Source organism: Dermacentor albipictus, chromosome 6 (genome assembly GCF_038994185.2).
Source record: "Dermacentor albipictus isolate Rhodes 1998 colony chromosome 6, USDA_Dalb.pri_finalv2, whole genome shotgun sequence".
NCBI classification, from domain to species: domain Eukaryota; kingdom Metazoa; phylum Arthropoda; class Arachnida; order Ixodida; family Ixodidae; genus Dermacentor; species Dermacentor albipictus.
This window is the reverse complement of record NC_091826.1, coordinates 143,862,970-143,873,116: the sequence shown is the minus strand read 5'-3', so window position 1 is coordinate 143,873,116 and position 10,147 is coordinate 143,862,970. Positions and strand designations below refer to the sequence as shown.

Here is a 10,147-nt window from a genome sequence, read left to right as displayed (position 1 = left end):
AGCACAAATTGATGCTGCACTCCAAAGCGTCATGCGTCTACGAAACGAAATACACCGAATTAGGGCAACAATAATTGCGGTGGTCACAATAATTATGACACTGACAAAACCCGACCTACATAATATTTTAAAGAACCAAGTTGCTCATTCAAAAACGAGAACGACAGGAAAAGGCGACGAGACGGAAAGAGTGACTTCTGGCTTTCCTACTCCGCCGCCTTTTCCTTTGGTTCTCTTTTCTGAATGCACAACATGGCTCTTCAAAGCAATGCACCAACCAGCACAGCAGGACGTTATTCTCAACTACATGATACACACATGAGAAGTCTACGCCAAATGCTGAATCAGAGAACACGTCATTAGAGCTGTACGAAAAGACAATTGCAGGGGCGCTATAACGTAAAACTATTCCAAACGTTTCTATTCCAATTCTGCAATCAGCCCTCCGCGATTGGTTTCGACCACCCCCACTTCACTTGTCTGTCACGCGACGTCCCGAAAACCGTGATAGCTCCTCATCTGATATGACGTGTAGACACTGATTATGCATAATTTCACCGCACAAAACATGAATAGTTAGTTCTGATTCGACGCCTTTTTGCCATTAGCCCTCGGCTATTGGTCAGAAGATTTTGGGCTGCACCCACTTCACCTGCCTCTCACGCGACGTCACAAAACCGCAAGAACTTACCACATCAAAGTGACGGGTACGCGTTAAAGATGCCTCAATATGCGGAACAAAATTAATTTTCTTCTGAATAGTCGCCGGCTGCCCCGTTCCGACAGGAATCAAAGATGGCTGCCGCCGATTGCTCCGGCAACGGATACTCGCCCCTGCCGGCAAGCAGGGGTTTATTTGCGTGCAATAAAGCTTTCTGCATGGCCGTACAACGTTTTCGAGAACTTTCGGCACGTTTACGACCTCGTTCTGCCAACTCTTCTTTGCTGAGGATCCGTTTTAGCGTCATTCTTAATCTTCCGTTGCATCCTGCCGTGATTGTCGAAGAGCCACGGCAAGCTAAGTAATAGAAAGCCGACCAATCGCAGGCGCCGACATCACCCTCTTCATCTGGTTATCGACATTCGGTACAGTGGCCCGGCCCCACTGAATCACTCTCCACTTGAGCGTGCCTCTCGCTTCTTGTGAGCCAATTAGATAAAACAAGCCGCTCAGTGCAGGCAATGTTATTCGTTTTTCAAGCAAACAAAAGTGGCCTGCTATGAACGAAGGGAGCATTTGAACGGTTTGTTCAGACAACCCTGCGGGCGACAGCCCGATGCTTGCGTCAGGCGCTCACGAAAAAAACAAAACAAATGTACAAATTACAAATACAAGTACAAAAAATGCTGTCACCCGCATTTTGGTATACATTGTGGGATGTCGTGTCTGCCGAACGACGAATCCCAACATAAAAACGTAACGCTTCTTTATTCGGCTAACAATGCCAGCGGACGGGCATACCAACGCTACGTTCGTCCCAGTAGCGGAAGGTAGAAGGCGGGCTTTCTCAGCCAGGCAGCCTGTTTTTATAGCCACCGTCGGTGACGCATACCTCGGATGACGTGGCGGTGGCGCTATGTTTTATCGACCATGCAGTCCAGCGTGCAGCTGTCTTATAATGGGCCACATGATAAGAAGACGGAGGGTACGCCGAAGTATGCGCGGAGTGTGTCGACACATCACCCCCCCCCCCCCCCCCCCCGCGGTGTGGAGAGCGCTCAGGGCTTGAAAAAAATCTGGGCAGCGTACCCGACGTCCGCTGCGTGTAGTGACAGAAGCAGGCTGCGATGTCGGCGGTCGTGGATGGACGTCTGTGGGTGCACTGGTATTCCCTGGTTCGGCGGAATCGGTGTAGGCCGGCTTCAGCCGGTCGATAGAGACGCGGACGGCGTCCCTTTGATGCGCAGGGTGAAGGTTTTGTCGTCGCGACGGAGAACTGGATAGGGTCCGCTGTAAGGTGGCTGTAAAGGGCGGCGGACGGTGTCGTCGTGGAGAAAAGTGTGCGAGCACGTTGCCAGATCCTTGAAGACGAAGGGGGCGGTCTTGCAGTGGTGAGCTGCAGGTGACGGGCGGAGGGCAGCGATGGTGCGTCGGAGCCTGGCGATGAAATCGGTGGGATCTGACGACGCCGGGGTGGATGGCTGTGCAGCGAGAAACTCGCCTGGGAGACGGAGGGGTTCCCCGTAGACGAGCTCCTCGGGTGTAGCCTGAATGTCGGGCTTCAAGGTGGCGCGAAGGCCTAGGGTGACGGCTGGGATGGCTTCAGGCCAGGTTGAGTCCGGGTGGCACATGATGGCTGCTTTAAACTGTCGGTAGAAACGCTCGATCATCCCGTTGGCGCATGGGTGGTAGCTGGTGGTCCGCGAGCGTTTGAACCCGATGGTCAGCCCGAGCAGCCGGAAAAGGTGCAATTCGAACTGTCGTCCTTGGTCGGTGGTGACGTGGCGAGGGGTCCGAAGCGGGCAATCCAGCCAGCGAAGGAGGCCGAGGCGACGTCTTCCGCAGTGATTTCCTCGAGGGGCCATGCCTCAGGGCATCGAGTGTACCGGTCGATGGCGGTGAGGCAGTAGCGATAGCGTCCAGCTGGAGGCAAGGGCCCTATGATATCAAGATGGACGTGTTGAGACCGGCCAGAGGTCTCGGGGAATGCGCCGAGTGGTGAAGTGAGATGCCTGGTGAATTTAGCGCGCTGGCATTGAATGCAGGAGCGCGCCCAGGTGCGGCAATCGCGCTGCATGGAGGGCCAGACATAGCAGTCGGCCACGAGGCGTGCAGAGGCGCATATGCCGGGATGGCTGAGATTATGTAGCTGGTTAAAAAGGCCACGGCGATGGCAAAGGGGCACGTAAGGCCTGATTCGTGCTGTTCATATGTCGCAGTAGATAGTCTTTGTCGATTCAGGTATGGGGACTTGCTGCAGCTGTAGCGATGACCCGCTCTTAAGAAGCTCCTGCAGTTCGACGTCCGTAGTCTGAGCCTCGGCGAGGACATCAGCTGCTATCTGCGAAGGACTAATAGCTGCCACACGTGAAAGCGAGTCGGCGACATCGTTGTCCTTCCCGCTGACATGTTGGATGTCGGTGGTTAACTGGGCGATGAACGAGAGCTGGTTCTGCTGGACGGGCGGGAGTTTGTCACGGTGTTGAGAGAAGGCGTAGGTCAGAAGTTTATGGTCTGTGTAGATAGTCGAGTGCTGTGCTTCGAGAATGTTGCGAGAGTGCTGAACTGCTTCGTATATCGCCAGAAGTTCTCTGTAGTAAGCTGGCGAACTCGACGGTGCGGGGGTTGTGGTTTCGTCGGTGGGAATGGCCGCAGAAGGGGTCGTTTCGCGAGCTGAGAGTTTCTTGGAGACGAACGCCAAGGGATGCCAAGTGTTGTCTACGTGCTGCATAAGGGCGGCGCCTACGGCGATGCTAGAGGCGTCCGTGAATAGCCCCAAGGGAGCGTCTGGCACAGGATGGGAGAGAAGTGTGGTGGTGCAAAGAGCAGCTTTGCATTTTTGAAAAGTTCCCTTAAAGCCGGTGTCCACGTGACGGGTTGGTTTCCTCGTAGACCAGCCAAGGCATCATGGAGGGGAGCCTGGTAGTCGGCTGCGTGTGGCAAGAAACACCTGTAAAAGTTCAGCATGCCGAGGAAACGGCGAAGGTCTTTAGCGGTGGTTGGTTGAGTGTAATTTGGCATGTCTGAGATGCGTTCAGGTAAGCTTCGAGTTCCCTCCTATGAGTAATACTTGTTGGGGGGCTAGTTGGTGCATGTTTCCAGAAGAGGGTTATAGCGCCGAAAAAACACAACACACAGCAAGCGAGACGGGACAGGCGCAACTTCCAACTGTTTATTCACCGCGTATGCGAATGAATATAAGGACAAAGATGAGTAGCAAGAACCACACATGCACACGAGGTTTTTACAAAAAGCGGATAAAAATAGGCGAGATACACACGTATCTCAGGCCCCTGTATCTAAAGAAGCAGTTTCATTTTTATAAATGGAGATAGATGGGGCGCTAACACAATCCCTACAGTTTCTTTCAATATAGTAGGCCTCCAACAGTTCACGGGCTGTCTGGACCTTAGTTCTGTTTAAAACCTTTGCTTCTTTCAGCCTTGCCACACACTTAAGCTTCCTTTCTTCTCCACAGGCTTTACAATGATGCGGCAGATGGGAACCAGTGCCATTTTTTAAATCACGATTATGTTCCGCTAATCGGTCAATAATACAACGGCCGGTTTGTCCGATGTACTTCTTTCCACATGTGAGAGGTATCGGATATACAACACCCACGGCACACTTAACAAACGGGGCTGCATGTCTCTTTCTACAGTCAGTTTTGTTTACATTGTTGGGGTCAGTTTTAACGCACAATCAGCCAGTTTCTTTGGGGCGGAAAAAACCACAGGAACCTCATATTTTGTCGCTACGTGCTTCAAATTGTGCGCTACCTTATGGATGTACGGGATGACAACCGGTCTACTTTTGCTTTTGGGGACGTCATCTTGGTTGCCCTTCATTGTACTTTCTTTTTTCAAATTTCGCAGCAAGGCTTCCGCTACTCCGGTTAAGATCGAGGTTGGAAAGCCTGCTTTTTCCAACTTACGAATCTGGGTGTGAAAGCTTTCCTCTGCCTTATGGCAACAAGATTTCTTCACTGACGCTTCCATGCACATCTGAGCAATGGCGCGCTTTACTGTCTTTGAATGGGAGGAATCATAGGGCATTAGTTCATTTTGTGCGCGAGGGTGATACATCCAGCAAAAGCTTTGGTCATTAAGGGTGATGTCAATGTCTAAAAACTGCAATCTGTTGCCTTGGGCAAGCTCGTGGGTGAAGTCCAAACCTTTTCCAAGTAGTTTAAAACCAGATAAAACTTCTTCCACTATTTGTGGGTAAGATGAGGAAACCTGTTTCTTTAAAATAATTAACAAATCGTCAACATATCTAAAGGTTTTCAGCACTTTGGCTTCGTCGAAATTATCCGCCAGTGACTTGTCCATCTGCGCGAGAAAGATGTTACATAGCACTGGAGCGACGCAGGAACCAATGCAAATTCCTTTTTTCGGAACAAACAGCCGGTCTTCAAATAAAACCACCGTGCAAGACAAGTAATACACTAACAATGCCATGAACTTCGCAACAGAAACACCGGCAGAGTTCTGGAAGGAAACCGCCCCATTCTTTTAAATGCCCGACTGTGCAGCGGCTAACAACTCAGTCTGTGGGATAGAATAGAAAATGTCAACAACGTCAATGGAAAACATATAACCTGAAGACTTATTGTCATTCACAAATTTAACAACATCAAGATGGGATTCTGCATAAGAAAAGGCCTGGTCCCACACGAGATCTCCTGCCTGTTTGGTTCTACCAGACCTTCACTTCGCCACGTCAAGAGGATATGCCGAATTTTACGCGCGGAACTGTGGCGTCAGGTACGTCTTCTGTACGATTGGCTGCAATGGATATGTTTTTCCCAGAATTCTGCGAACATTGCAGGCGCGAAACTTCTGTTCTTTAGGCGGCTGGCCGCCCAAACTAGTGAATTCTTGCGGAAAAAGACATTGCCGGTACTATCAAAATGTGTTGAAAGAAGAAACCAAGACAGCAGCATGGCACTCAGGGTTCTGTGGGGTGCTAGTATTCCGGATGAAGTAGGAGGAAGGGCCCGAAGTACAGCATCGAGCCTAGGATTCCAGGGCATGAGCTACTTTCCTTGAACCGAAGGATTGCCGGTAAAGCTGACCCAGAGGACCAGAAAAGGTGCTTGCTAGATGGCGTGGACAGCCTCAACAGGACCGCGCCCATCAACAGAGCTAGACATGAGTCGACCACCAAAAGTGTCGTCGAGTTCTTCGCCGACCAGAAGCTGCGACTCACCCAAGCGGACAAGCAGGGCGGATTCGTCATCATTCCGTCTGGTATGTTCAACGAGAAGGCTCATGAAGCTGTGCACAGGAATTTCCGGAAGACGGTGGTTAATCTGGGAAAGCTGAAATCTAATGCGGTTTCACTGTGTGAAAGTATTGGCTTGGACAGAATTGCTAAAGGTATCCTGCTTTCTAAAGGAAACAGCTTACATGTGTTTTTCACTGCAAAAACACATAAGGAACGAATCCCATTCAGATGTATCGTGAGTGAAAGGGGGGCTTGGCAGAGCCATGTTAGTGGTTTCCTGCTAAGGCCACTTAATGGGTTAGAAGTCGAAGACCCATTTTCTTGCAGGAACTCTCTTGATGTTAAAATTTTGAATTACAATAAGTCTTCAGGTTATATGTTTTCCATTAACGTTGTTGACCTTTTCTATTCTATCCCACAGACTGAGTTGTTAGCCGCTGTACAGTCGTGCATTGAAAAGAATGGGGCGGTTTCCTTCCAGAACTCTGCCGGTGTTTCTGTTGCGAATTTCATGGCATTGTTAGTGTATTACTTGTCTTGCACGGTGGTTTTATTTGAAGACCGGCTGTTTGTTCAGAAAAAAGGAATTTGCATTGGTTCCTGCGTCGCTCCAGTGCTATGTAACATCTTTCACGCGCAGATGGACAAGTCACTGGCGGATAATTTCGACGAAGCCAAAGTGCTGAAAACTTTTAGATATGTTGACGATTTGTTAATTATTTTAAAGAAACAGGTTTCCTCATCTTACCCACAAATAGTGGAAGAAGTTTTATCTGGTTTTAAACGACTTGGAAAAGGTTTGGACTTCACCCACGAGCTTGCCCAAGGCAACAGATAGCAGTTTTTAGACATTGACATCACCCTTAATGACCAAAGCTTTTGCTGGATGTATCACCCTCGCGCACAAAAAGAACTAATGCCCTATGATTCTTCCCATTCAAAGACAGTAAAGCGCGCCATTGCTCAGATGTGCCTGGAAGCGTCACTGAAGAAATATTGTTGCCATAAGGCAGACGAAAGCTTTCACACCAAGATTCGTAAGTTGGAAAAAGCAGGCTTTCCAACCTCGATCTTAACCGGAGTAGCGGAAGCCTTGCTGCGAAAATTGAAAAAAGAAAGTACAAAGAAGGGCGACCAAGATGACGTCCCCAAAAGCAAGAGTAGACCGGTTGTCATCCCGTACACCCATAAGGTAGCGCACAATTTGAAGCATGTAGCGACAAAATATAAGGTTCCTGTGGTTTTTTCCGCCCCAAAGAAACTGGCAGGCTTGTGCGTTAAAACTGACCCCAACACTGTAAACAAAACTGACTGTAAAAAGAGACATGCATCCCCGTTTGTTAAGTGTGCCGTGGGTGTTGTATATCAGATACCTCTCGCATGTGGAAAGAAGTACATCGGACAAACCGGCCGTTGTATTAATGACCGATTAGCGGAACATAATCGCGATTTAAAAAATGGCACTGGTTCCCATCTGCCGCAGCATTGTAAAGCCTGCGGAGAAGAAAGGAAGATTAAGTGTGTGGCTAGGCTGAAAGAAGCAAAGGTTTTAAACAGAAGTAAGGTCCAGACAGCCCGTGAACTGTTGGAGGCCTACTATATTGAAAGAAACTGCAGCGATTGTGTTAGCGCCCCATCTATCTCCATTTATAAGAATGAAACTGCTTTTTCAGATAAACGGGCGTGAGATACGTGTGTATCTCACCTATCTTTATCTGCTTTTTGTAAAAAGCTCGTGCGCATGTGTGGTTCTTGCTACTCATCTTTGTCCTTATATTCATTCGCTTACGCGGTGAATAACCAATTGGAAGTTGCGCTGTCCCGTCTCGCTTGCTGTGTGTTGTTTTTTCGGCGCTATAACCCTCTTCTGGAAATGGTTCCCTCTGATGAGGCTTCATGGCCGAGGAATTTGACGACTGAAGCGCCGAGCGTGCTCTTTGGGATATTGACGAGTAAGCCGTGGTCATCGAGGCGTTGGAAAAGCCGAGGAAGGTGCCTGGGGTGTTCGTCGGTGTTGCGGGAGAAGACCAATATGTCGTCAAGATTGACGAAGCAGAAGTCGAGGCCGCGGACGACTTCGTCGATGAAGCGTTGAAAAATTTGTCCAGCGTTCCTCAGGACAAAGCTCATGAAGGGAAACTGGAACAAGCCGAAAGGAGTAATAATTGCAGTTTTCGGGACGTCGTCAGGATTGACGGATATCCGCGTGTATGCCTTGACCAAGTCTAGCACGGAAAAAACGTGGCAGCCGGAAATGCAATGGGCGAAGTCCTGTATGTGGTGAACGGGGTACCTGTCGGGAATTGTGCGGGCGTTGAAGGCACGGTAGTCCCCACAGGGCCGCCAGCCTTCGTTCTTCTTAGGGGCGAGGTGAAGTGGTGAGGCCCATGGGCCGTCGGAGGGGCGGGTGATTCCCTACCGGAGCATGGCTTCTAACTCTGCTTTGGCTATGCGCATGCGGTCCGGGACAAGGTGACGGTCGCGACAGAAAACCGGAGGGCCTGGGGTGGTCCGGATGTAGTGCAAGGTCGTGTGCTGCACGCCGCGTGACAACCCGCTGGGGTGCGTCAAACCGGGAAATTCGGCGAGGATGGCGTGGTAGGATGAATTATGTTCGACACTGAGTACTTTGATGCTTGGCTGGTGGGTAGTCGTTCGCTGTCCTGGCGTAGAATGTCCCGTTGTCGCGTCGATGAGACCGTCGTGGCGGCAGTCCGGAAGCAGGTTGTAGTGCGCCAAAAAGTCTGAGCCGATAATTGGCTCTGTGACGTCAGCGATGACTAAATTCCAATGAAGGTCAGGGCGTAGGTTTTTAAGCTGGATGTGCAGGCAGAGCGAGCCGTAAGTCTTGATAGCGGACCGGTTTGCCGCACTCAGCTCGAAAGACGTAGAAGGACGGGGACCTTGAAGGTGGGCTCGCGGGTAGCAGCAAATGTCGGAACCGCTGCTTTGTAATTTGGTCCATGACGAAGATGCGACGGCCTACAGGTTGGCAGCTCGCAGCCGTGGCTACGAGCTGCCGTAGGCGTTTCCCTGATTTCTAGCGGAGCAGGGCGGTCGACATTGCCGTGCTCTGTCCCCGAAGCGTCGATGGTAGTAACACCGGTCTTCGTCACCACGCTGCTGCGACGGGGTAGTGTTCTGGCCACGGCTTTGCGAGTGCCGCATCGGCAAGTGTTGATCCAGGCGTCGTTGAATGGAGCTGAACTGTCGGTTGATATCGTCGATACGCCGCGCAAGCTCTGTGGTGTTCAGCGGTGCGGCGACAGCCTGGACGGTGGGCGACAACGACGGCAAAGAGACCTCGATGACGCGATCAGCGATCACGGTGAGTTGGTCGAGAGGTAGCGTAAGCTGAGCCTGCAGAATTGCCGGGACGTGCGGTGGAAGTCGTTGAAGCCAAAGTGCTCGCAGTAAGGAATCCTGGACTTCCGTGTTGCCCGCGAGAACACGCATGTGGCGGAGGAGCTGCGAAGGTTTGCGCTCGGCAAGTTCTGCGGACTGAAGTTGTCGCACTTTCTGGTCTGCCAAGAGTGACAGGCGGCGAATGAGTTCCGTCTTGAGGTGGTCGTAAAGGTTGGTTGTTGGTGGGTTGGCCAGGTTATCCCGGACCTCGCTGGCGCAGCGGCCATCGAGGTGGGCGACGACATATTCGTAGTGGGTCCGGTCTTGAGTGATGTGCGCGAGGGAGAACTGGGCCTCGACTTGGCTGAACCATACCTCGGGCGAGTCGGCCCATAGCGGCGGAAGCTTGACAGCGACACGCCAGACGCCGTGCTGGGCACCATGCGGGATGCCCTCTGCCGGGGTTCTGACGTGCTCGGTGGAGCCGGCAGGATGCTGCTGCACGGAACCATCGGGTTGGTCGTGCCGTTCCTGAAGCTGTTGCTCTTGCTTCTGGATCACCTCTTGCTGCGCTTAAACCTGTCTGTTGAGAAGTTTTAGCTGTCGTTGAAGGACGTCTTGTTCGTCCATGGCGATGCGTTCTTGTTCTTTGTCCGGGTCACCAGATGTGGGATGTCGTGTCTGCCGAAGGACGAATCTCAGCATAAAAACGTAACGCTTCTTTATTCGACTAACGATGGCAGCGGACGAGCATAGCAACGCTATGTTCGTCCCAGTAGCGGAAGGTAGAAGGCGGGCTTTCTCAGCCAGGCAGCCTGTTTTTATAGCCACCATCGGTGACGCATACCTCGGGTGACGTGGTGGTGGCGCTATGTTTTATCGACCATGCAGTCCAGCGTGCAGCTGTCTTAG

General features: G+C 51.2%; 1 protein-coding gene across 1 annotated transcript; it reads right to left on the bottom strand.

Annotated features, from left to right (window-relative positions):
* Positions 1–1,863: 1,863 nt before the first annotated feature.
* On the bottom strand, positions 1,864–2,331 carry LOC139047107 (uncharacterized). Its single transcript, XM_070521070.1, has one exon. It carries the CDS (start codon positions 2,329–2,331, stop codon positions 1,864–1,866), a length of 468 nt encoding a protein of 155 aa, XP_070377171.1.
* Positions 2,332–10,147: the final 7,816 nt, after the last annotated feature.

Bases quoted from the DNA above. Each gene is read 5' to 3' on its own strand.
- LOC139047107 (XM_070521070.1), bottom strand. From the start codon at position 2,331: ATGATCGAGCGTTTCTACCGACAGTTTAAAGCAGCCATCATGTGCCAC.